Raw genomic sequence first — 26988 nt, 5'->3', positions numbered from 1 at the left:
AAATATATAGACAACATATATAAATTTGTATATATATATATATAAATATATAGACAACATATATAAATTTATATATATATATAAATATATAGACAACATATAAATTTATATATATATTTCTGTGTGAATAAAATACATTCTTCATGATCATAAGCATAAATCCATATCCCATATTCTTTGTGGTCATTTTGAGAAATTCACGCGGGGTTTTTAAACTACATCGTGTCTGACAAACTTGTGCATAGAAAGGGTCATTGTGCCATTTCCCTGGTGCTCTCTTATGCTTGCAGAATCAGTACTAGTTTATCCTAACAATCTTTGCATGGGTTTTTTAAAAAAGGTATCGGCCTATCTTCGTAAAGGTTAGTTTATTAAAAAAAAAAAAAAGATAGGCAATATGATCTGTAGATCCCCCTACCCAGACATAAACACAGGACAGTGAAAGCACATACACAGATGAGAGCTTTATTGTCATGCTTGCTTGTGGAACCAGCTTATTCCCTCAGGATAGGTTCAAGGTTTGTAGGTAACACTTAACTAATAAAAACCAGGTGAATGTGCCAGTATAAGTTCATGAATTAAATAATAATAAGCTTCATTTCTGGCATGGGCTATATCTGTGTTTCGATATGTGGCCTGATAATTTTAATCCAAATTAAGTGACATTAAGGTCCTGAGTCATTGTATCTGCATTCCACATACTCGGTAGCACATGGAGCTAAGTACTGAGTGGAAGAGATAGAGAACAGTTGCATCATTGCAGAAAGTTCTGCTGTTTCCCACAGTGGTTAGTAGAAGTGATGGAAATAGTCCAACTTTTCTTGAAACACCCCAGATCGTTGTACTTCTCCCTAAAGTACACACACCCTTTGGGAGATCACTGCTCCCCTGAAGCCTGTCCTTTGGTGCTACTGAAGTGATTGTTACATGAAATACTTACTCTGGGTGTCCTTTATAGACATCAATGAGTGCTCCTTGAGTGACAATCTCTGCAGAAATGGGAAATGTGTGAACATGATTGGGACCTATCAGTGCTCTTGCAATCCTGGTTACCAGGCCACTCCAGACCGCCAGGGCTGTACAGGTAAGGGGCGCCACACAGGTATGAGACTCATATTTTTCAAATCATGCAGGAAAATGTCTGGCACTAAATCTACATTGAAGCCTGTGATAGTCCTTTGTCCTAAAAATGAATATACAAATGAGGTCAAACTTGCCAACAGCCACTGTGATGGTGTTTCAGAGGACTCACTGGCCTTATCTACAGAGTGCTCTGAACTCTGTCGTTACATTTCTGAGTTCTTTCGTCTTCAGATACTGACATTAAATGGAGTGCAGCCTAAAAGGAAGTCAGAAGATGTAAGAAAGCCTGATGGTACAATGCTGAATCAACGCAGATCATGGGGAGAGAAATCCCTTTAAGCATCTTCTTAAAAAGAAGAAACACTTCTCTTTTGCTTTTTGAGGAAGCAGGCCAGACAAGTAACGTGGTTGTGTTGCTGTTGTTTCCGCAGACATTGATGAATGTATGATCATGAATGGGGGCTGTGACACACAGTGTACAAACTCGGAAGGGAGCTACGCCTGCCGCTGCAGTGAGGGCTACGCCCTGATGCCAGATGGGAGGTCCTGTGCAGGTACAGAAAAGGAATCCTCAGACCTTGTTTATCTGCTTAGCTCTCTCTTACAAGGATAGCTGCCGATATTGCTAAGTAGAGCTAGTTGAGATGGATACAAGGTGGCACCCTTTTTTTTACTTGCCATTGACTTCGTGTTCTCAGATATTGATGAATGTGAAAACAACCCCGAAATCTGTGATGGAGGCCAGTGTGCCAACATTCCCGGAGAGTATCGCTGTCTGTGTTACGACGGCTTCATGGCTTCCATGGACATGAAAACGTGCATTGGTAGGTATCATGTTCATATGTACGTACACACACACGTGTGCGGGAATGAGAAGAGGAAGCCTTGTTCTCTTGTTACTTTAAAATTTCAAGCCATTGCCGTAGAACTATAAAATCTGAGACGCAAGAATGTCTTGAACAGAATTTCTCAGAGACGCACGGTATATTCATCTGCAATACATCTCCCCAAACAGATTATATTGCAAATTTTATCTGTGGTAGTCTACTGTTTATTTTTTAAAATAGATTTTAAATGATGTAGTCAATGAATACTAACCATGCTACTGGAAATGGATTTTCTAGATGTGAACGAGTGTGACCTAAATTCAAATGTCTGCATGTTCGGGGAGTGTGAGAACACCAAGGGGTCCTTCATCTGCCACTGTCAGCTGGGTTATTCGGTGAAGAAGGGAACCACGGGATGCACAGGTGAGTTCCTAGCTTGTGGCCTCTGTTGTCTTCATTTCCTTGCTTTCTTTTCTCTTTCCGTTTGCTTTTGGCTTCTCCCCTCCCTGCCCAAACTGCCTCTCTCCCTTTTTTGCCTTCATTTTCTTCCTTTGTTCCCCCATCTTCTTTACCTCTTTTCCCTTTCTTCACTAGCGTGAGCCCTTGCACACAGATGGGGTTCAAAGGTGTCACATTCAAGATTTTGGACCAGATGTTTCTCGGTGCTCATTCTGAGACCCCTGTTTTGAGTTTTTCTCAAGGCAGGTGGTGAGGGGCTGAGGGTGCAGCCAGGCCCTTAGGCTGACCCCTCCGGAAAGCGACAAATAACAAAAGGAAGTGTCCTGTGCATTTTCACCACTGCCAGGTTTGTTAGAAGCCAGTAGTTCATGCACGTGCTGCTGTAGCCACTACGGTGCGCACCCAGTGAACAGAACAGACTCCTTCTTACGTCATAAAACATTTGGGAGAAATCTCCTTGCCTTATATGTGCGTGTATTTGTGTCTGTATATGTTTGTATGTACGCAGACGCGTGGCATTGAAAAGTGGGGATACATTCTGAGAAGTGTGGCCAGGTGATTTCCTTGTCATGTGAACGTCGTAAAGAGTAGTTACACAGACTAAGACAGCAGCGTCGGTGGGTAGTGTCACGGGACCTCCGTCTGCTCTCTGGTTTGTCATTGACCAGAAAGTTCAGCAGCACATGACTGTATGCATGTACATACATGTAAAATACACACACACAAATGTGCATCAGCACATCTGAATAAAAGCATCTAGTCACTTTCCGGATAACATTTCCAGGGAACATTTTTCTAAGCCCTAAATTAAATAGAAAAAAAAATGCACACCTAAATGGTAGTTTTTCAGAAACTGTGAATGTTGAATTGATGATAAATGATTGTGTGATTTTTAAAAGAAGATGAACTATGACTTCTAAAAGAAAGTCAAGCCTGTTCTTATCTTCATGAAAAATAATAAATATTAATAGAAAGTACTAGCAGAGTCCCGTTTGGAAAGTTTCTCTTGACAGCTATTATCTGATATCTTCTACATGGAATTTTGTCTGGACTTTGTCAGGGAGTGGGTGGGAACTGCTACATCTCTCCCTTCTGGGAAGTGGCTGGCAGTTTCTTTTAAGGAAGGGTTTGCATGTCCTGAATCACAGCCTGGGCTCTCATATCAGTCAGTGCTCACCGGTGAGACAGATTTAATGCAAGATGATAGATACAAGGATTTACAAGGCTGACTTACAGCGGCCGCCCACAGTGAGTTGTGGAAGGGTGCAGAGGGCTGTTCTGCACCGGGGGTCCGCAGGACCCAGGAGAAGGTTGAAGGTCTGGAGCTCGCTGTAGAGTCCCGTGCACCTCTGATTCAGGTGGCCAAGGGGCTGCACTGAAAGTCTGAAGAGTCTGGGCCGGCGGCCAGGAGATGTCGTCCACCGTGAGGACTGGAGCTCCTCTGGAGAGACCAAAGCAGCCTTCTTTCTTTGTTTCACTTTTATACCATTCAAATGATAAGCCTACCCCAGCTGAGTCTTCCGTCTTCAGTCTCCTCAGCCACGCCCAGAGCCGCACTCATCCAATTTAGTTAGGCGTTTCTTTCTCAAGTTGACACAATCAGTTAACTATCATAGGTCTAAAATAAAAACAAAAGTGGTGATATTTTCTCTAAACAGCTCCATTTTTTTCTTTACAATTTGACCTACTCAGAAAGATACTTGGAAGTGGGAACAATTAACTTTGCACTTCTCTTTTTCTGGTTAACTGTGGTTTCTCAGATGTGGATGAGTGTGAAATCGGTGCCCACAACTGCGACATGCACGCCTCCTGTCTGAATGTCCCAGGGAGCTTCAAATGCAGCTGCAGAGAAGGCTGGGTAGGAAATGGCATCAAATGTATTGGTGAGTTTGCAAATGCAAATATCCCTTGCTAAGGCACAGAATTCTTAAGGGTTCTTATCTGCACAGTTGTTAACCACACACATGAATAGGAATGTGATTTTTCACTTTTCATTTATTCCTTGTAAATTAAAGGCTTCCTTTAGTTGCAGGGATAATTTCTGCCTAAGAGCTACCTTCAACCTTAATATAAATGGTCAGATTGCACGCATTGGCATCTGAGTTTTCATGCATGATGTTCAGTAAAACTTATTTAATGTATAGCCAGGAATCCAAATAGCTGCATGAGAAAAAATGACTAATAGGTTTCTCCAGTCTTTTCATGCAGTAATCAGTGAGCTTTAAAACTCAGTGAAATAAATGGAGAAAACAAAAGGATTTTTTTTTTTCAAATAGCCTCAATTGTGTAGTAAATGGCCAGTGCTAGCTTCTTAGTAGGAAATAGAATTTGTCTTAGAGGAAAATCTAAGTGATTTGTTGGATTCAAGAAATCTGATTTGAAGAAAGGAGAATAAAGGAAGGTATTTCCCAAGTAACTGCTAAGCCAGGGTCCAGTAATAAGTCTTTTATAGCAGTAAGACAAAGTACCGGATTATATCTGGGTGCCATTCACAGGGCTGCGCTGTGTTTTTAGTGTTTGGCATGCTTTAACAATAACGCATTTTCCAGCTGGTAAGAATTATCCAGGTCAGTTTAGAAAAGAAAGCAAGCTGAACTGCCCCCTCCATGATGATTTTTCACTAAAAGCTTGTAGCCCTATAGTAAGGAGTAAAGAACCCTCTCATATGTCTTACCAAAGATATAAGTTACTTTGAGTGTACATTTTTTTTATCCATCTGAATGTTTTGTCCTTGTCAGATGTTTACAAGCCAACTACAGGAGGTAAATTATCACAGTTTCCAAACAGCTTTGCCGTGTAACATCCTAAGGTAGCCTCGCTAACTTTACAAGCAGCTTACTTGTAGTAGAGCCATCTCTGTGGCCACACCCTCACCCCTTCTCTCTGACCTTTTGTGTCTGCTGTTTTTGACTCTCTTAGCCTCCCCCTAGTGTGCTTTTCCCCACCTGTCACTCTGATCAGCTATCTTAAGACCACCTGACTAGTCCAAGAGATTTGACACCTGTGCTCCCCACTGTCCTACAAATCTACCCTTTCCTGTCCATCTTCATTCTTCGGCTTAATCTCTATCCCTCTTTCCCTCCCCACTTTTCTTTTTTTTTTTTCAATTGAGTTTATTGGTACATTTTAGGGATACAGTACAGTCACATTCATTGTTGGGATCTTGTACCTTTACATGACAGGTCTTTGTTCTCATTTTTTCCCCTTGTCCCTGCCCTCCCTTCACCCCTCCTCCACTCCCCATTTACAAAAACTTTGTTTCCATTTTTTTCATTTTCTCATATTTTTTTTTCTTTTCCCTTATTCCCTTTCCCCTACCCTTCCCACTTTCCCTACACCTTTAGCCCTTTTCTTCCCATTTCACAATGTCAGCCATCGCATTAGGATCTTAAGTATATTACAGTTTATTCACACCAGAGAAACTATTCAGTATTTGCACATGTGTGACTTATTTATTTCCCTTAGGAGTATGTCCTCACTATGCATCCATTTTCCTATGAATGAGTCTCATTTCTCATTCTTGTGGCTGAGTAGTACTCCATTTTATAGAAAAGCCACATCTTCTTTATCCAGTTTACAACTGATGGGCAAACTGGCTGCTTCCAAGTTTTAGCTATTACAAACTGTGCCTCTATAAACTTGGGTGCCCTCCCCACTTTTCTGTCAGATCCTAAAAGAATCCCCTCATATGTTTGCTCTTTTTCTCTTTGGTTTCCATGCAATTTATTCACGGAAAAACAGCAGGAAATTTGAACCACAGATCTGATTTTTCCATAGGCGTCATTTTTTAAACTGTTGAATTTAAGAAAAGGCACAGTCTCCTTTCACGGCTTGCCTACGGGACCCTGTGGAACGCCCCCGCTATCTTTCTGGCTTTATCTTGCACTAGCCCGTGTCTCTCACACAGTGGCTTGCAAATCCAACCTCCTTTAATTTCTTGGTCAGTATCTCATCGCTTCGCCATCCCTGGAACGGAATACCTGACACCTGCAACTTAAAGGAGGACAGGTTTATTCCAGCGCTAGGTTTAGCAGGTTCATCCCATCGCCCTCTGGCTCTGAGGTGGAAGCAGCTGGGTAGCAGGACCTTGCAGAGGAAAAGCTGCTCACCCCGTGGTGGACAGGAAGTAGCAATTGCAGGGACAGGCAGGCTGATGGATGCACCTTTCAAAGGCACACGTCCGTAATACAACTCTTTCGGCCAGGCTTCACCTTCTACCAGCACGTTAGCTATGGACTCATTCAGGCATCAACGCACTGATGAGTACAGTGTCTCATGATCAATTGTAGAAGCCCCTTCTCTTGAATACATGAGATTTTGGGGAGACAGCCTAGATCTGAACCTTCATAGACACACCAGTAATTTTTCTCCTCAGTGTCTGCGTTTTTCATTCTGCAAGAAATACCCTTCTCTACTTCTGTTCATTGAGCTAACTCTTCTTTATCATCAGGGCCTGAAGTTAATTAAAAATTACTTCCTCGATGGGATGTTCCTTGTTGTAGCACTCCAAATTAGATACACTTTTACTCTCTTTGCTCCGTGTACATTTCCTATGTGCAGCTAATGATATTTAATTTATTTTCTATGCTCAACATCTGTCTTTTCCACTAGACTGTAGACTTTATAAGGTCAAAAATCATATCTTGATTTTCTCATTTACAAAATAAGCTGGAAGGGCCAGGGATGTCTGCACCATGCCTGCCTGGCAATTGTAAGGTCCTGAGTTTGATCCCTGATACCAAAGTAAATGAATAAATGAAATAAAATAAAATAAGCTTGAAAACTCTAGGCCAATTTTCTTGCTCTGAGATTCAGTAGTATTTTAAGAATTGATCCTTTTATTAGTAACAAAGGAACCAGCAATAAAATTCACTCTTAGTAGAAATCAGAATGAAACTTAACAATGATTATCTGTTAACATTTAGTTGATTAGATATCACACAAAATGTTTGAATTCACACTTTTGCCTCACATTTGTGGTGTGGCCATTTTGCATTACGATTCTGAGATCTGTGACCCTACAGATACACCACAACAGTTCCTTTTGGCCGGTTTATTTTTATTGTATTTTATTTTATTTTTTGTACCAGGGCCTTGAGCTTACGAGGCAGACGGCGGCACCACTGAGCTAAATCTCTGGCCCCAGGCCAGTTAATTTTTAAATTAAGACAAATCAGTCTGTCTAGGTGCTGCCATTCTCACTTTGATATTTCTTGCTATGTTCTCTTGGCGGACAGATCTGGACGAGTGTTCGAATGGGACCCACCAGTGCAGCATAAATGCTCAGTGCGTGAACACCCCGGGCTCGTACCGATGTGCATGCGCTGAAGGCTTCACTGGAGACGGCTTCACCTGCTCAGGTGAGTGGCTGTGCTGCAGTGGTTGCCAGTGTGACTGTCATGGAACATCGTATGCCCTTGGCTTTGTCAAAGAAAGCTGTAGTTAAGGAAAACTAAAGCAACTTCCTCTGTTTCTATGCTTTTAAGAGAACAAAAGTATCTTTTTTTGCACATTAAACACAAAAACCTGAATGATCTTCCAGAGTATTGGTAGAGCTTTTAAAATATTGGCACTTATTATTGGCATATGCTGCTAATGACTGTCATTCTGTCTTGCCCATTTTTACACAACGGTGAAAAAATACAAGCTTTGTCTGAGTCCGATCACCTGACTTCCAGTCTAGCCTGTGCTGCTTCACTGCCAGTGTAATCCTAAGTAATCTACTTAACTTGCTGGCTTGAGTTATCTCATTTTAAAATGAACATAGTTAAAAAATACCATATCGCTTTTTTTTCCTATCATTAAATGGATATAGGAAAACTATTCTGCTCTTATTGATAGGATATGTGATCTTTCAAGCACTGCTTCGTGATGTATTTACTCAAGTGTCATTTTATTAAAAGGATTAAGGTAGAGTAACATAAAAGTAGAGGACTTTCTAAAACATCAGAAGAGCACAGTTACTTAGTTTCTGTTCATTCTGCATTCTTTAAGAATACAGCAGTGCCACATCACATGCTTAGCGAAGACCAAACCATCTTCTGGACAAAACACCGGATACTTTTTCAGACTGTAAAATAGTTGTTTCTCAATTGATTTTCAGTAGGTACTTTACACTCATAATTAAAACAGAGTAATTTTTCTGATTATTGGTGTCAAAATGCAGGCTCATCATTTTTAAATGCTTCTTTAAGAAAACAACGTTTACTCGATTTTTAAGCTTTCTTACTTTGAAGCTTTAGCTCTTGCATCTTTTCCGGCTTTTCCCGGTGCTATGCTGTGGTGTCAGGGAAAGAGCATGGCTCTGGAGTTAGACACGTGCAGTCAGAACCCTGTTCCACCAACACTCTAGCTCAGCTCCCTTGGCTGCCCTGGACCTCAGGTTCCACCCCTGAGAATCTCACAGGACTGGAGACTCCACGGAAAATGCACGTCAGGTCATTGGTGCAGTACTTGGCCCCCAGTAAACATCAATCTTTGCCTTTCTCCCCTTTTCTACCTCATGGAACTAAATAAATCATCTCTAAGGTATATGAGTGAGGAATGCTTGCTTGTTTGATTAAAATGGAAATACTTTCATAAGACCAAACTAACATGAAATTCCCTTCTCCAGTGTCTAATTTGCCTCAAAGTACTTGGACCAGTGAAAGCACAAGTTGTTTTCAAATGGATGCACATCCTTTTAACATTGACTCTTAGTATTCTTGGTTGTAGCTAATGATTGTATAACATTGATACCTCAGCACACTGGCATTAAAGATAATGAAGGCAGATATGGGAGCCCCCTGCATCCGTCATGCCACATTTCCAGTGAGGCTGTAAGGTAGATGGCTCTGCCGTCCAGTTGAATACCCTCCCTCATGTAGGTGAATGTAACTGGTTTTTCATGCTAATGAGCACCGGGTCGAGCCAGTCAAGCTGATTTAGTTTTAGAGCAAAGGGAAAGTGTGCAACTGAATCTGGAACTCAACAGAGGTGTAATGTACCTCTTCCACAGACGTCGATGAGTGTGCGGAGAACATAAATCTCTGTGAGAACGGACAGTGCCTCAACGTCCCCGGTGCATATCGCTGTGAGTGTGAAATGGGCTTCACGCCAGCCTCGGACAGCAGGTCCTGCCAAGGTGGGTCACCGGGAGTCCAGCTTGGGCTTGGGTTGGAACAGCCTCAGCAGGGAAACCGCACAAAGGGTGTGCGTAGGCCCCGCCTGGAAGCAGACACATGGCACAGGCTGCACGTGTAAAGTCATCCCTTTCAGCTCGGGTTATTTTACAGAGTGATGAGGAGGAGGGCAGCTTTCCTCTCATGAAGTTTCCCCAGCTAAGAGCCAGTAGTTGGAAGTTTGGTTCATTCTTTTTTTTTAACCATTTCTTCTTTTATTTTTTAATCACCAAAATGAATGTCATGTGGCAAAGCTATTGAGCTTTTTGTATTTATCTGTTTCCCACCCCAGTTGCCACTACTTAACTATGTTTATCAAAATCAAGTAGCTCCATTTTGGTATTTGTGCTTTGATTTCCATCTTCTGTGCATGTCTGGGGCTGGAAACCTTAGGGATCGAAGGACTTCACTCGTGCATAACAGCCATGTTTCCTTCAAGTTAAAATGCCATGCCATGTTCCTAGAAATGGAATTTTGTGCGTACTGTGATATCTTTCCAAGAAAAAGAATTTGGGTTTTCTTTTAAATTTGAAACTCAATTCATATCACATATCATTTGGGCTATCAGTGTGTTATGGAGAGTACAACATCAAAAAAGGATAGAAATTCAAAATAACTGATCATAATTTATGAAAATCTTTTAAAAAGAAGGCTCCGGGTAACTAATAAAATGAGGACAGATTACAGTCTCCGTATGCTAGCGTCTAATGACCTAAATAGAAACGCTGAGTTCCAGCGCACACACAGTCACATGCACACTCGTCACCGTCAAACTCAGGCTGTCCATCTGAAGAAGATCAGAGTAAAGCCTTGCTCGGCCGCACCACCCAAAGTGCCACAGAAGAAAGAAAGTGTGCCTAAAACACGGTGGCGTTTTCGTGTCTACCCACCGGTGTGGATTGAATCGGACAAAGGGATAGAGAGTAGGCTCTGGGAAAGATGACCCTTGACACTTGGCAGCGTGTCTGCTTCTGCACTGACGTGGGAGGTTCCACTGGGAGACTGGGCAGAGTCCAGTCTATTTTACACCAGGCAGTTGCAGAATGAGCTGCGTTTTTCCCCAACTTTGAAAATGTGAGTCAGTATGGATAGGGAAGTACATGATTTATCATCTCCATGAGCTTCAGAGATTTGGAAAAGGAGCAAGTCAACAGTAGCCAAGCACTGCTCCAACATGAATTTTTTAATACATGGACAGAATTTCCCTTCCATAAATTTATTCTTTAATCTGTACCATAAACCCTTCTAGACCTCTTCCCCAGACCACCCCCATCAAGGTGATGCTAACCATCTTCACTTCTAGTTTTCTCTTACGTGGCTTCCTTTTGGAGAAATCCCCAACTGACAGGTCATTCACCCTTCCTTAGACCCTCTGCTCCATGTGGGAGAACACCAGCCTTAGAGGCCCCTAAACTGTAATTCCTTGCTCTGCTTCTTTTGCTTTGTTTTTGTCTTCTCTTTGTACAAGGTCTAGCTCATTTGGATAGTTTTATTGAATTTACCAATTTGATTCCTTGATGGTTTCTCACATTATTATACATGTACTCCTCTCTGAAGTTATCCTCTGATCCACATTCTCCACTCAGCATCTGCTTCTCAACACAAAGTCTCAGAATTTCTGGAGAGTCCCTGATAATGCTGGAGTTGGCCATTAGCCAGTAGTCTCCACCAGAATGAGGGCTATAAAACCAAAGAAACTTCCCCAGAGACAAGCTCAGTCTTTGGATGGGAACACCTACCCATAGACTATTTAGCATTCCACACAAAGGAAGAGCAAAGACCAGGCCGATCAGCAGAGAGTGCGTGGAGCCCATGGATGTCACTCCCATCCGTGCACACCTTTTTCTCACCTTAGGAAACCTCAGGCTGCTGAGTAGCAGCTTTACTGAAATTCCCACCCCAATCTGTCTTGCAGTTAGAGCCCTGATAAAGAAGGAGAGATGTCAAGAAACTCTCACCTTAAGTGGGAGGGGTAGGGGAAAAGAAAGAAGGGAATGGAATTAATATGGGAAAAAGAAAAAATGGAAACAAAGTCTGTGTAGATAGGGAGGGGTAGATGGGTTGAAGGGAGGGCAGGGGATGTGGAAAATATAAGAATCAAGATGGAATATATAAAGGTGCAAATTTCCAATGATGAATTTCATTATATTGTTTACCTTAAATTAATAAAAAAAGAAACCATCACCTAAACATCATCAAAATGAATAGAAATTCTTGGAAATCTGGACCAAGTAGTATTAAAGGAGCTGTAAATAATCTAAGGTTTTCAGGGGTGTTATGGGGAAAAGTAAGAAAAGAATATGGGGAAAAAACAGATAAAGAACTAACTCAAAATGGAAGGAAAAAACCCCAAGGAGCAAAAAGAAAATTTTCCCTGAGTTTCTTCCATAGATGACCTTAATAAAAAAATCATTAAACAACTTCAAAGATAAAATTAAAATACGGTAGAATATATATTAAAAAGGAAATTGATGAGGCAGGGGAAACAAGAAATTGGTACCAATGTAACAAAATTAGAGAACTGTTAAGTAGAAACAGAACAAATGAGAAGAGATCCAGATGACAATATAATTACTGCCACAGAGAAAGGACTTGAGGCCAAAAAAAACAAGTAACAGAAAAGAAAAGAGTAAAGAGAATCTATTAGAGCAAAAAAAGACTATAAACACCACTGCAGTTGGGGCCTCTGAAGTGGAGAGCCCAAGAAGTTGAATAGAAAAAACTGTTCAGCAACCAAACATTGTCCTGAAATAGAGGAAGAACTGAATGTCCAAAAATAAGACAAAAACTCATGCTTTGGTCAGCCTTGGTCCAGATAGAAAAGGAGCCTTTTGCTCCACAGAAGCACTGAATACCAAAAGACATTTCAAAAATGCCCACAAAATCCTGAGACATCTGAAGACACCAGGACCTTAGCAGTGAGCTGATGACAAAACACAATACGCAAAGTCTCACAGAAGAAGTAATGGGGGCGGATATCTTTATTTTCACAGAGGTCCTTCTTCCTTCGGGGTGGAGGGATAATCCACAGTGTGACACAGCCAATCAAGAAATAGAATGTGGAAGTAAAATCAGTATTAATTGTTTTAAGTAAAGAATTATCACTGAACAATAGAAATAATAGCAAACTGCCATAAGCATTGAGAAAATGAAAATGATATAAATAACAAAGATAAAGAGTTGGGAGGATGAATGAGTGTTAATTTAAATTTTAACTTTGTCATCCAGCCAACTAATAGTTTTGTACTATTTTTTTACTTTTTAATATTTGAAAAATATTTTGGAAACTGTTGAGATAATTAAAAGTAAATCTGATGCATAGAAATTTTCTCAGCTTTGCTGCCTACAAGTATGCATACAGAAATATCTATGAATTCATCAGTGTTTATTCTATGTGACTGGAAACATTTTTGAGCAATTTTTTGGTTGAGTTATGTTATTTTCTGAATGGTTTGTTATCTATTGCTTTTTTACCAATAATTTTCTGTATCATTTGAATTTTTGAGTGTCAGTCTTATAAAAGGAAGACTATATTCTTTTAAAATACCTTACTTTATACAACTGTTCCAATTATTCTTAGTGGAAAGCATTCCTAATAAACTCATTTTAAAGTAAAATGCATATTTGGTGAGATGATAATACCATTTCATTTTTAGTTGTTACAGATTCAGTTATACTCCAGTTTCATGAATCTTCACTCATTCTCTTTAGAGAATAATTTTATTGCCCCTAACAAGAAGAAAAGCACTTTTGCACATCAACTGAACTCTGAAACATAATTTGAACCATACGTTAGATCTAAGATAGGTTCAACAAATATTTTAATTATCGTGCATGACCAGAAGAACCTTTCTGACATAAGATACAAATGTCCCCAGATAGCAGTTCAGAATGACATGAGTCACTAGCCTAGAACAACATACGTGGTCTGGATTCTCAGAAAATTAGACAGTTTATGTATAAAAATGTCAGTCCTCTTTTCATGAGTAGAAATACAGATTATTTCTACAACTGAATATTTTCGTGAGTGAGGAATGATAAATTCACATTGACTGACCTTGGATTAAAGCCTCATGGAAAATTTTCAGAAACTGAATTCCTAGTTTGAAAAGGGATAGTTTATGAACTTTGTAAGAATATGTAGATAATGAACTATTTTATCACATGACATGAAAACTGAACTCTTTCCCTGACTATAAGTGACTTTAGGATAAGAGATGAGATTACAAAATGAGAAAATAAAAGTTAATTTTAATGATGTCTTTAATATTTTTAAACTGTTATATGTTTACTTTAACTTACCAATTATAAGATATGTTATGCACTAATTTTTAGAATCTTTTAATTTGTTTTTGTTTAATTTTTTACAATTTCATTGCTTTGACATGCTTAGCGTTAGTTTTTATATGTTTTATGCTTTAAACCAACTCTTTAAGTATATTGTAATGCAAGACAGTTAAAATATTAACAATATTTTTACATCTTAGTTCCATAGATAAGCACTAGTTGTTTTCTATTTACATTACCTTTCTACTCAAAGAAAAATAAAATTTTTATTGTGTATAAACATCTGAAGTTAGAAAAACTCACTGTTATATAGTAAATTGAAATTTCAAAATGCCTTTGTAAACAAGCAAATTTTTAAAAATCTTCAGATATTGATGAATGCTCCTTCCAAAATATCTGCGTCTTTGGGACATGCAACAATTTGCCCGGAATGTTTCATTGTATCTGCGACGATGGGTATGAACTGGACAGAACCGGCGGGAACTGCACAGGTATGGCCAGTGAGGGGCTTAGCACGTGCTGACCAGTTGACGTGAATATTCCGTGCTAATGTAAAACTGCTCAGACTTCTGCAGAGCCAATCTGTGTGTTAGATTATGCATTTTTCTGAAAAAGGGAATTATATTCTGAGGCATTTATTTTTACTATAGAATTGATCTATTTATATAAACAGTTTAAATGTCTAACTCGAAGTTTATAAAGTATCTATAAATGTGTTTGCTATGTGTATGTACTATACATGTACACATATAATAGTGATAGAAAAATGTGGTGAATGGTTAAATTAAAAAATTACTACAGTAAAAGATACATTGCCGTTAAACCCTCAGAATACCTACCCCTGGCTTCAGACACACTTTATTCCATCATTCTTGTGACTTTCTGAAGCAGTTCTAGAAGTCCTCATTTGGAAGTGTGATAAAAAACACAGTGAATCCTGCCACCAGATGCCGATCAAAAGGTAGGCACGTAAAACAACACTCTGTGTCCTCCTCCGCCTTATTCGCCAGATCTGGCACCTGTGACTTCTGGCTCTTCACCAAAGTCAGAATGACCTTGAAAGGTAGTTGCTTTGAATTAAGTCAGGACCCTGAGGCAGCCACAACACCACAACTCAAAAAAAGAACCCCTTCAGAAGCAAAAAGAACAGTAAGTTAAGCGTGTTCGAGTGGGGGGGGTAGTTTGAGGATAATTCATGGTAATGTGTCTTTCACTGTAGTATTTTTTATTTAAATACACACCATATTTTATCATACCTCGTATAATTAAGCAAACAGTAACATCTTTGCATTTAGTTATTTATGAAGGACTTTAAATGGCATCACAAATGCTGTGCGCGTGACTCACGGAACCTGCTTTAGAAACGCACGGGAAGTTAAGATCTCTCACTGTGCTGAGTCCTCCCTAATGATCTTTAATCTACGGACGTGCAAAAACACCCAGAAATTCATGCATAGAGAAAGGAAAGATGCTGATGCAGGCATTTTAAATGCTTACAGATATCGACGAGTGTGCGGACCCCATCAACTGTGTCAATGGCCTCTGTGTCAACACCCCCGGTCGCTATGAGTGTAACTGCCCGCCAGATTTCCAGCTGAACCCTACAGGTGTGGGGTGTGTCGGTAAGTGAAAAGCTATCCAAAGAGAACAAACAGCAACATCCGGCTGAACATGTGAACTCTTGGCGATAAACTGTTATGAGTGTTACATACAGTTGATTTTAAAAGAAAATAATCCCTTCCTTTAAGAAATAATAGATTATTTGAAGTTTATGAATCACAACCGGTAAGGAAGCATTCAGAGGACTATTTGTGGTGTAATATCTTTAAAACCAAGAAAATACAGAATAGAAATGAATTGGCTACGATTAAATTCTTGTTAAAATTACTAACGAAGTTGTTTTCACCACCGTATCTTTTTTCCTTCTGTCAGTTGCCCTTTAATTAGTAAAAACCTGAGAAAGGATCTGTGCTATAGATGGTAAATGATGGTAACAGTTTTTAGTGAAAGCCAAAGTACTTGCAAACTCTGAACCAGCAGTTCTTCACCTGGTTTTATATGCCCGAGATATTACTCATAGGTCCATGCACAGACACGAGTAAGATATTTATTACAGTATCATGTGTGGAGGCAGAGACTTAGTAACTGTTTTTGAAGAGTGGACAGCTAAAGAAAGGGGGCACCTGGACACAAGGGGACTCACTAGATGTTTACAAAGCAACCCAGATAGCGAAAGCAAGATGAAGGAAGGGCGAATAAGACAGACTCACTCCTCTGCATCCAAAATTGAGCGACCACATCAAAATGGAAAAACAACCAGAAAGAAAGTAAAACAATAAGTGATTCTAATGTGCAGCCAGGAATGAAAATTACTTCATAGAATTACACAGTCCTTCGGTAAGGACTTTGGGTTTTCTCTGGTTAGGATAAGAAGCCACTGCAGATGCCTGATGTGAGGAAATACTTCCGAAGTGTTACTGTGGCTGTGGAGGGAAAAGCAGAGGATAGTTGGGTCAAGTTGAGAGGGGAGCTGGGAGACTGTGAGCGTTAAGTAAAGGGTGATGAATTCAAGAGACAGCAGTAGAGGTGGGTGTAATAAGTCAGACATATTCTGAAGGTAGAGTTGGCAGGCGTTCCTGGATCAAATAAGGAGTAATAGAAATCAAAGACGGCATGATGGTTTAGGGTCTGTGCAACTGGAGAAATGGAAATAGTCATTTATTGAAGATGTTCCCTAAGATTGGGCAAGATCTGCAAGAGCAGATCTTGTATGTGGGAGAAAAAGTAGCAAAAGCTTACCTTTTAGCCACATTCACTTTGAAATAGCTATTTGACATCTAAGAGAAGAAATCAAATAGGAAGTTGGTGGAAGGGTCTAAAATTGAGGGGAGAAGTGAGAGAATCCTAAATTTGAGAGTTCTCAGGGGAAAAAAAAATAGTAGTTCAGGCCATGTCATCTCGATGGTGACCAAAAATAGGGACAAGAAAGTCTGAGATTCAGTGATCCGTTGAGGTAGAGACGTCTAAGTTTGTTGCAGATTGTCTCTCAAAACCTGCAAGGCTCATTAATGCAACTGAAACCCAACCATGAGAGGGTGGGGATGAGGAGGAGGAAAGGAAAGAGATGGGGTATCGATGTCCTTTATATAACACGTGGCTTTACATTGACCTGTGCTGGGTTTGTCTCCCTCTTGATTCTGCCAGGAGTATATGGAAATACAGTATATATAACCTTTCCAGTGACTCGATGTGGAGAAGCTTTAAAGCAAGAGGTTGTTTTGTGCTAAAGATTGAAATGAACCTTCCACATTCATGTGTAAAATTTGAAGTGTGTCCTTTGTGAATCTTTTCTTACAACAGCGAGGGCGATTTTAATCTCCTTTGTTACTCTGCAGACAACCGTGTGGGCAACTGCTACCTGAAGTTTGGCCCCCGAGGAGATGGGAGTCTCTCCTGCAACACAGAGATCGGGGTGGGCGTGAGCCGCTCCTCCTGCTGCTGCTCCCTGGGGAAGGCCTGGGGAAACCCCTGCGAGACTTGCCCCCCTGTCAACAGCAGTAAGTGTGGCGTGAAAGACAAAGGAAGGAACGCACTCAAGGATCTAACACAGGCCGCCGCTTGAGGGCTGGGAGCAGAACAGGCCAAGCGGTGGCGTGGGGAGGGGGAATTTGGACTCTTTTCAGTGATTGTGTTAAACTGGCCAAATAGTAAAGGAATTTGAATTCCTCTCCTCTTACTGTTTTTCACAGTATGTTTGGAATAACAGTATTTAACCACGGTCCAGTATGAACGGCAATAATATCATGTCTCCACAGTATCAAAGATGAAGGCCGCTCATGGTTCTTCTCAGAGAGTATTAGTCGAGGCTCACAGGCGGGTCGTGTTCCCGAAGTCAGTCAGAGAGTACCTCGCAGTGAAACGTGTCTCTGGATGCACGTGTGTACTGTGTAGTCCTTTCGTTTTTATGTCAGGAAAGTTGTGAGATGAGTGTCTGTGAGGGAATTTTCCCTTGAAAAACAAAATGGCTTTTGTTATTCCACTGCCTGTATCATTTACGAATAAATTGCCTTTTTCAAGTGCGATGTAATGCCCATTTGAAAATGCAATGGGAAAAATATGGATACCTCCACCAGCAAGTATGTTGTGAACCCCTCAGTTGCTGAAAGCTTGTGCCTGGTCTCAGCCTCTTGGACACTGACATCAAATCTCTTCTTCTTCGTCTTCGTCTTCTTCTTCCTCTTCCTCTTCCTCTTCCTCTTCCTCTTCTTCTTCCTCTTCTTCTCCTTCTCCTTCTTTTTTGCAGCTGAATATTATACCCTGTGTCCTGGAGGTGAAGGCTTTCGACCTAATCCCATCACGATCATCTTGGAAGGTGAGCCCTGCCTAGGTGGAAGTAAAGAGTTTATTTTAGAGAAAAGGCGCTGTAGACATTGCTGTGGAGCAATCCCACCAAGATCACCTAGCGATGGGCTGTCAATCACTAGAATGTTAAGTGGTAAGGGTGGGTAATTCACTGCAGGGGCCCGAAACCTGCTCCTGCAGAGGGACGCTCCTTTCCCGTAGCCTCCAACTTGAATCATCCTCAACTCGCCTTTTATCAGAGTTAAATGGCAAAGTTCTGTGGCAAAACAGAAATCCAAGGTCAGGAGAAACCCAGCTCCCAGGTGCATCTAGGTGGATGCATAAGTCTGTGGGTCTTACAAGGTCAGGCGTGCGAGGGCTCTGTAGTAGCTCTTGTCTCTCACAGTGGTGCCTGTTGTCTGTCACCCGTCTCTCCCTCTGTAGACATTGATGAGTGCCAGGAGTTACCAGGTCTCTGCCAAGGTGGAAACTGCATCAACACTTTTGGGAGCTTCCAGTGCGAGTGCCCACAAGGCTACTACCTCAGCGAGGAAACCCGCATCTGCGAAGGTGAGGGACACTGGCCCTGCCCTTCCCTCTTGTTCTGCCCAGGGACTTGGTGAAACTGCTTCTTAGCTCTATGCTGTCCCCAAAAGTGTTGCTGTTGGCTGATGATAGCTGAATTTATGGCTCACCTGTTACAATTTACTGTTATTTTTCTGACAGAATCGATTAGATACAAATGGGGGAATGGAGTAGTGTGGAAACATACAATCAATTATTGGTGCAAATACTGATGAGGACTACATTTTATGTAAAAAAGTGGGCAAGGTTATATGAGTATTAATACTGTTCCATTTTTATACCACTGGACATGATGTGAAGTTCAAAGACTGGGAAAATCCTTCTTACCTCCCTTGCCACTTACCACCTGGCACTGTGGCTCACCCATCAGGGACCTGTCTGGCCGCTCACCTGTGGCGAAGGCTGTGGTACAGCTCCTGGAGACCCACTTCTTAGTCTTCTCTGTCACTCTGAGTGCTGGCTGGCAGTAGAATGTCAGTGTTTATTTGTGGGGCGAATGACTGCTTCTTAAAATGAACAACTAAACATAACGGTTTCTGTTGTAACCTTTATTTGGAAACATATTAAATAAATACATCTGGACAAGATGTGACTTAATATAAGGAATACAACCAGCAGCTTACCCTGTGTCTAGATTCCCTGAAGAGGTATTGATTTGAATAGAACTACAAAAATAAAGGCATTCAGTTTAGAGTTAGCATTAAAACTTAGTTTAAGTAGCACAAGACAAAAAGAGGCTTTGGGGGAATTCCACTTGAGAAAATGTATGATTATTTTTGCCACTTTGGAATAATGTCTTTCTGTGCCTTAGAATTTTGTCATTTTGGGGACTTTTTTCCTTTGAAGAAAGATACACTTCTGTCATAAAAATGCATATCTTGGGATATTTTCTTTATCTCTAGGTTCTGTATAAATGAGGAATCGCCTAAGCTGTGTTCAGGGATCTAAACAATACCACCTTCACAGAAATGCCTTTATTAATTCATATTTGCTCTTTTCTACCTCAGATATTGATGAATGCTTTGCCCATCCCGGCGTGTGTGGGCCTGGGACCTGCTACAACACTCTGGGAAACTACACCTGCATTTGCCCACCTGAATACATGCAGGTCAATGGAGGCCACAACTGCATGGGTGAGCAGGGGTCGCTGTTGATTTCTCACCGCTGCCTCCTAATCACTGTTCGGAAAGTCTATGGATTAAGTCTTCACAAATGCAGCGTTACAGAGTCTTATATACTGTTGGTTCTGGGTCAAGTTCTTGGCCTTTGGCTTTTCTAGTTACATTTTTAAGCATCTAAAGAAAAAAAAAGATTCACCAGTTATGTAGTCATAAATAATTTTAATGCTCCATTGACAGGAACTAAAAATTATACAAGATGACAGCATGTAAAAACTAATGCTTTTTAAATTAAATACTTCTTGGGTAGAGAAATAAACACAAAAATTGTCACCCCGTAAAATTATAAATGAAAACGTCTATCCAGATTAGGAGCGACATTAATCTAAAAATAATTTACCAGCTCACAGAGCTTTTCTAAGATGCATGTGAATGCGAGAGGTTTCTCGGTTCCATTGATGAGGGCGGTTTGACGGGCACAGGCTTGTGGTTTGCGTTGTTTGCTGACATGACTGGCAGTCTCCTTTGTTTTCCTCGGCGTAGACATGAGAAAAAGCTTTTGCTACCGAAGCTATAACGGAACCGCATGTGAGAATGAATTGCCCTTTAATGTGACGAAGAGGATGTGCTGCTGCACATACAATGTGGGCAAAGCGTGGAACAAACCCTGTGAGCCATGCCCAACACCAGGAACAGGTAGGTACTCGGCCCACTGTGTGGCTGCCAGCTGGCCTGGCAGAGGAAGAGTCGGCTGTACCTGAACCGGAGCCGCTCAGCCCAGAAAACACTTGAGCACGCTATGTAGCTCGGTTTCCCAATGGCCCTCTTCGAGAATCTGCCACCAATTTCTCAGACGCATGTCCAGAAAACCTTCCCACCCTGCAAGTGCAGGCTATTGCTAAAAGGGTCAGCATGCAGAGCTGGTCCGTTTCAGCTCTGATGTTTGGTTATACAGTCTTTCAGTGATTTACTGACGGGACAGATAGCTCATGAGCATCTGCTGTGTCACTGCGTTAGACACAGAAAGCGCACTTTGACAAAGTAATTTAAAAGCCATCCAATTCATGAGTTTTCAGTTCAATTTTGAAAAGTATATTTGATGCGCTCAGTTTTACATCGTCTGTCAAAATGTGACTTACGTTTTCTATCCCTCAGATGTAAGTGAAGCTTTTAGGCAGAAAGAAAGAACTGGTCTTTACACGGTAGTGTTTTTCTCATGCGCACAAATTCTCTGGAAAGAAGAAATGAAAGATAATATAAGCAAGAGCAAAAACTACTTGTCTTAAAAGTGTCACCTACGTGTGTCCTTTTGTGACCTAGAGAGCGGTAAAGTTTAATACGCAAAATACTGAGAGTTGAATCAATAGAACAAATAAGCAGTAGCCACTATTATGCATGTTAGTAAATATTGCTCGTGTTACATATACTCAAATGTATCATTTAATGTGATGATGAAATAAAATTGGGAAGTGTTGGAGTGACACGTGAGCCTTTATCAGAGTGGCCCACGTGCGGTGGTCCTTGGGGCTTTTTCTTAGCCCTTTTGCCACAGTAAGGCTCCGTAAAATTGCAGAAGAAGTTCTTGCGATTCTCAGTTTTAAAACGACATAATGAGAAATTAAAGACCACCCATTTGGGGAATTAAAATACTACTTCTCTTTGGGAAAGAAAGGAAAAAACTTAAGTTTGAGAAACAAGTCTACATAGCAAACCTCTACAGCTTACCGTGTGACCACGTGGAGAGGAATTATCCTTTCTGAAACCACTTTCTCATCTGTAAAACAGGGGAATAAATAGTGGCAGACTAATTCACATGGTTACAATATGATGATTAATGAGATTATATATAAATTATACTTTTCACGTTGCCAGTAAAGTAGAAACCATTAAATTGCACATCAGTGCTCTGTATATGGGCAGATGCAGTCCACAAAATCCTTGCCCTAATGTTCAAAATACCAATATGTAGTACAAGTTTTACCAGATACTTTTTAGGAGTTTTTCTCACTGGTGTAAAAACAGGCCTCGGAAAGATTTTGCTTCTTAAGAATCAGTGTTCTTTTACATTTCTGTTGATCTGATAAATTAGATGTAGGAATGACTCTTATAGTCTCTCATCTCGGGGCAAATTGTTTTTTGTTCCTCAAATTTCACATCCCAACAGACAGACATTTGCGATTTTGAAAACAGGAGCAAAATTCTCATCTCATTTTTTATTTACTATTAACCTGTGTCTCTACTGCAAAACTATTTTGCATGTCTGCGTATCCCTGTGCAATCATAAACCCTCTTTAAATTTGTACTCCAGTTTTTTTCAATCTACAAAAATGGGTCATTTTTTAAGGTCTGCAAAAGAAAAAAATTTAAGTCCCTAAGTATATGTTTTGAGTCTTGTAATGACTTACCGTCTTCTACAGAGTAGGCAGTGTGAGTCAATGATATAAATAACTATTGTGAAGAATGCCTAGATCCACTTTTTTGCAGTAACAGGCATTGTTATCAAATGACTATAACAGAAATTAAAATGTCTGGTTGTGAATAATACAAAATATATTTGTGAAAGTGATACTAAGTAAAATGTTTTTGTGAATGAGTTTGAGAACGTTACAAATGCATTGCTTTGTTTATGTTTTAAAGCTGACTTTAAAGCCATATGTGGAAATATTCCTGGATTCACCTTTGACATTCATACAGGAAAAGCTGTTGGTGAGTTTTCCCAAATTGTATGGGGGGAGGTCCACTGTAAGAATTTGTTTAAGTTTTTTTTTTTTTAATTTAAGAATACAACAAAATATTCTAATCTAATCTAATTAATCAAAAGAAAAATAATGTTCTTAGACTCTAACCAAGTGTTAATGGTGTTATTCCATCGCCACAGTCAGGTGATTAAGTTATGACAAATATATGACAATTTCAAGCTTTCTTGTACACCATGCAGTTTTCATGCATTCAGTTTTCCTGTCGTGCATATTATATTACATGACTCTAAATAATTCACCTTCTTTTAACTTTTAGTGGCTATTTTCAGAAGTACTAGCATATATTTAAGTTTTTGGTGTATTTTTACTTTTGGTATAGTTTTTGTTGGTCTAATTCTGAGTTTACAGAGTTACTATTCATCTACATTAATTCTTTCTGAATGTATTTTCTGTTGTTCCTCAGTCTTCCTTCTCAAAAGTTTCAGTAAGCAACTAAGTCTCTGTTAAACAATACAGTGCTAAATTTCCATTATGTGTACCTGTAACAAAATGCATAAATTCAATGTGAAAAAGGAAGAAAAGGGCTAAAGGTGTAGGGAAAGTGGGAAGGGTAGGGGAAAGGGAATAAGGGAAAAGAAAAATAAGAGAAAATGGAAATAAAGTGTTTGTAAATGGGGAGGGGAGAAGGGGGTGAAGGGAGGGCAGGGACAAGGGGAAAAAATGAGAACCAAGACCCATCATGTAAAGGTACAAGATCCCAGTAATGAATGTAACTGCACTATATACCTAAAATGTACCAATAAACTCAATGAGGAAAAAAAAAAGTACCTAAATTTAGGGAAGCGTAACTCTATCAGATGAATAGCATCAATTAGGGTGACCTGACATAAACTTGAGGGGAGATTGATCCCCCAAGAAGTTCCTTGGTCACTGACACTAAAATCTCTTGGTATATTTTGCCGAACACTTAAAGTTTTTCCATTGCTGTTTAGAAGAACCAGGGCATTTTATGGTCTCTGTGTTTTCATAAACCACAAAACCATTTATGCTGCTATATAGTTGATTTGTGTGACATTGAATTCGTATTCTCGTTCCAGGATACGCATGGCATTATTTGAGGTTGTATGCTAAATACATTAAGTAGAACCACACATACTTCACCAAATCTGTTTAATTTTAGACATTGACGAATGTAAGGAGATTCCAGGCATCTGTGCAAATGGTGTGTGCATCAACCAGATTGGCAGTTTCCGCTGTGAATGTCCCACAGGATTCAGCTACAATGACCTGCTCTTGGTCTGTGAAGGTAATTTGAAGAATGTTTGTCCTTCGTGCATACGGTTGGGTGTACAAATGTGGCTTTTAGGCAACTCTGCAAGTGTCCCTGTTCCCTGTCCTATTACGGAAGAGCTGGTGCTCAGGTTATGGAAGTTTCTGTGATCCTAGAGCAGCCAAGAATGCTCTTTGCTCTTGCAGACATCGATGAGTGCAGCAACGGCGACAGCCTCTGCCAGCGAAACGCCGACTGCATCAACAGCCCCGGCAGTTACCGCTGCGAATGTGCCACTGGCTTCAAACTTTCCCCCAACGGAGCCTGCGTAGGTAAGAAACACACGGGCCACACTGGGCTCAAGCGCCGTTAGGTCTCCTGACCTAAAAGGAGAGCCAGGCTCTCCTACAAAAATGCCTTCCAGGGTCATTTTGACAACGTTTTTCTGATTCACTCTCTTCATTTGTAATTTCAAATTACTTTCTTCAGAAAAGAGATTCCTGCAGCGGATTTCCATAGGATAAAATAGTATCCTTGAGATATGACTCAGCCTAAAACATTGCAGGATTAAAAAAAGCAATGTGGGTACTTGAAAGCCTTGCTTATTTTGATTCGGCTACTGTTGTGGTTCATTTTCAGCCTGTCTGTAATAATTAATAGCAGGCTAGAGAAATGCATCTGTGAAAAATGAAAGAATCTTAATAACAATCAGGTATGTCTAACATCTGTCTTATTTCTTTTTTTGTTTTAGATCGCAACGAGTGTTTAGAGATTCCTAACGTTTGTAGTCACGGACTGTGTGTTGATTTGCAAGGAAGTTACCAGTGTATCTGCCATAACGGCTTTAAGGCTTCTCAAGACCAGACTATGTGCATGGGTGAGAACGCTTAGTTCCGGGCTGGGAAGTGGGACGAAGGCTTGAGGGTAGCATCCCAGTGCGTCCCGTGCCCTCAGTACCTGCCGTGTCTGTGCCCTGTTAAACGGTTTAAGCGGAATCGGCAAGCAGAGGCAGCCCACCAAATACTGTTCAGCTCAGAGATTTGCAGCCTTTTTCCCTAGAACACACTCCTGCTGTTCGACACGCACGCCTGCGACACTAGGTTATGTGGAACTCACCAGAATGCCAGCCATGCTTTACCTCTCTGTGTGTTGCCCTCGAGACTGCTTCTTGTTCTTTTGTTGTTGTCACGTTTTCATGAAGTATACTGGTACATGTCAGGTGTGCGGCATGCTGACATCCGTCACTGGGAGTTTGTACCTTCACGTGATATAACGTGGTTCTTATTTTTCCCCCTCTCCCCCGCCCTCCCTTCAACCCCTCAGAGATTGTTTTCATTTTTTCCTTTTCTCATATTTATTCCTTTTCCCTCTTTCCTTTCCCCTATCCCTCCCACTTCCCCTTCCCCTTTGCACCTTTTCTTCCTGTTTCACATTATCTATTATACCTTTTAGTCCTTATTTACACTTTCATTTTCTCACACCAGAGAAAATATTTGGTATTTACACGTGTATTTATTTCACTTAAGAGTATCACCTCAGGGTGAATCCATTTAGCTGTAAATGTCTGTAATTTCTCATTCTTTATGGCTGAGTAGTACTCCATTTTGTTTTTTTTTTGTTTTGTTTTGAATCTTTATCCAGTCTCCAGTTAATGAGCAGTTGGGCTAACACCGCATTTTTGGTTTTCTTTTTTTTTTTTTTTTTTTTTTTTTTTTTTTTTGTGGTACCGGGGATCGAACTCGGGTCCTTGCGCTTGCGAGGCAGGCCACCGAACTGCTGAGCTAAATCCCCAGCCCTTCAAAGATATTTTTATACACATACATATACAGTTATTCTGCACAGATCATTGAATAATTTGGGATTTATCTGTATCTGTTATGTTTCATCTCTTAAAATAATTATGGAAGCAGATATAGCCAAATCATTTAAAAATTTCCGGTCGCTGTTATGATGATTAGTTAGGGATGATGGTATTTAGCAGGCCCTGGCTGAGCTGCTCATTAGGAAGTTTTCAAGGGCAGATGGGCTGGATGCTTTCAGGCAGGCACTGAGCGCAACTCCTTATATCTGATGTCAGCGGTTGGCTATGCCTTTGCCAAACAGTCCTCTATGCTTTGTGCTTGAAGGAAGAAAATTAAATTTAAAACTTGGCTATTTGTAATTAGCACGTGTAGAGAAAGCCAGCATTGCGCATCTACTTTTGTCATTGAAGATACTGGCTAGATGAATAGCAAACTCGGATTTGAGCACGGCAGAATTCATTTCCTTCGTGGTGTATTCAACCGCAGGGAGCACCGGGGGAGCGTCTGGGCTCATCCACCGTCACCTGAGACCCCAGCCATAGCCCTAGATTTCTCCCATGGTGACTGGCAAAATTTCCTTACTGTTGCTTGTCCAAAAATACTCAGGCTCGTGACCTGTTTGGGTGGACTTTGAGAATGCTTACTTACACATTCTTCTCCATTCTATACTCCTGGAAATAGTAGAATTTTGCCAAAAAATATATGAGATATATAATTCAGAAGTTCTTGTGGGAAAAATATTTCCCTACTTTGAACAATTCTTTCATGATAAAGGTCTGGCAGACTCCTTCATCAAACGGACCTCTCTTACCCAGAGCTTTCTTCCTGAAGAATAGCACCTTTTTTTTTCCTTTGCATGGAAGAATTTCATGTCCTGGAATTCCTGATCCAGGAGGTCTTCTTCCCCACCATAAGATGACCTCTCTAAGTTTTATTTGTTTCATGGTATCGGACATTGAACCCAGGGCCTTTGCAATGAGCTACACTCCTTAGCCCTTTTCTATTTTTTATTTTGAGTTGGGTCTTGCTAAGTTGCCCAGGCTTGGCTCAAATTTGAAATCCTCCTGCCTCAGCCTCCCTGAATTCTGGGATTCCAGGTATGTACTAGCACGCCTCATTTCTAAATATTTTCTTGCTTGTTTTTTGGGGGGAAGGCTAATAAATTCTAATTGGGATTCCACTGCTCAAAAAAAACTAAAGTTTTTCTTTTTCAACTGAATTAAGCTATGGAATTTTCTAAGCAAGCATTTATAATTCTTTTTTTTTTTTTTTTTTTTTTTTTTTTTTTTTGAGACAGAGTCTCACTATGTAGTTGAGACTGATCTGGAACTCACTATGTAGCACAGGCTGGTATCGA

The 26988-nt window shown here is 40.4% G+C and overlaps 1 protein-coding gene across 1 annotated transcript in view; it reads left to right on the top strand.

The window, feature by feature from the left end:
• Positions 1-26988, top strand: part of Fbn2 (fibrillin 2) — a 240407-nt gene that overhangs the window by 166851 nt on the left and 46568 nt on the right. The window contains exons 27-44 of the mRNA XM_033765507.1: positions 959-1084; positions 1515-1637; positions 1782-1907; positions 2208-2333; positions 4130-4252; positions 7607-7729; positions 9367-9492; positions 14185-14307; positions 15316-15438; positions 17212-17373; positions 18120-18188; positions 18602-18727; positions 19750-19875; positions 20404-20556; positions 22498-22566; positions 23740-23865; positions 24036-24161; positions 24581-24706. Of these exons, the coding sequence (XP_033621398.1) occupies positions 959-1084; positions 1515-1637; positions 1782-1907; positions 2208-2333; positions 4130-4252; positions 7607-7729; positions 9367-9492; positions 14185-14307; positions 15316-15438; positions 17212-17373; positions 18120-18188; positions 18602-18727; positions 19750-19875; positions 20404-20556; positions 22498-22566; positions 23740-23865; positions 24036-24161; positions 24581-24706 (2202 nt within the window). The remainder of the gene's footprint in view (positions 1-958; positions 1085-1514; positions 1638-1781; positions 1908-2207; positions 2334-4129; positions 4253-7606; positions 7730-9366; positions 9493-14184; positions 14308-15315; positions 15439-17211; positions 17374-18119; positions 18189-18601; positions 18728-19749; positions 19876-20403; positions 20557-22497; positions 22567-23739; positions 23866-24035; positions 24162-24580; positions 24707-26988) is intronic.

Source organism: Fukomys damarensis, unplaced genomic scaffold (assembly GCF_012274545.1).
Source record: "Fukomys damarensis isolate Sample0158 unplaced genomic scaffold, DMR_v1.0_HiC HiC_scaffold_3, whole genome shotgun sequence".
Classification (NCBI taxonomy): domain Eukaryota; kingdom Metazoa; phylum Chordata; class Mammalia; order Rodentia; family Bathyergidae; genus Fukomys; species Fukomys damarensis.
This window is presented reverse-complemented; position numbering and strand designations above follow the sequence as displayed.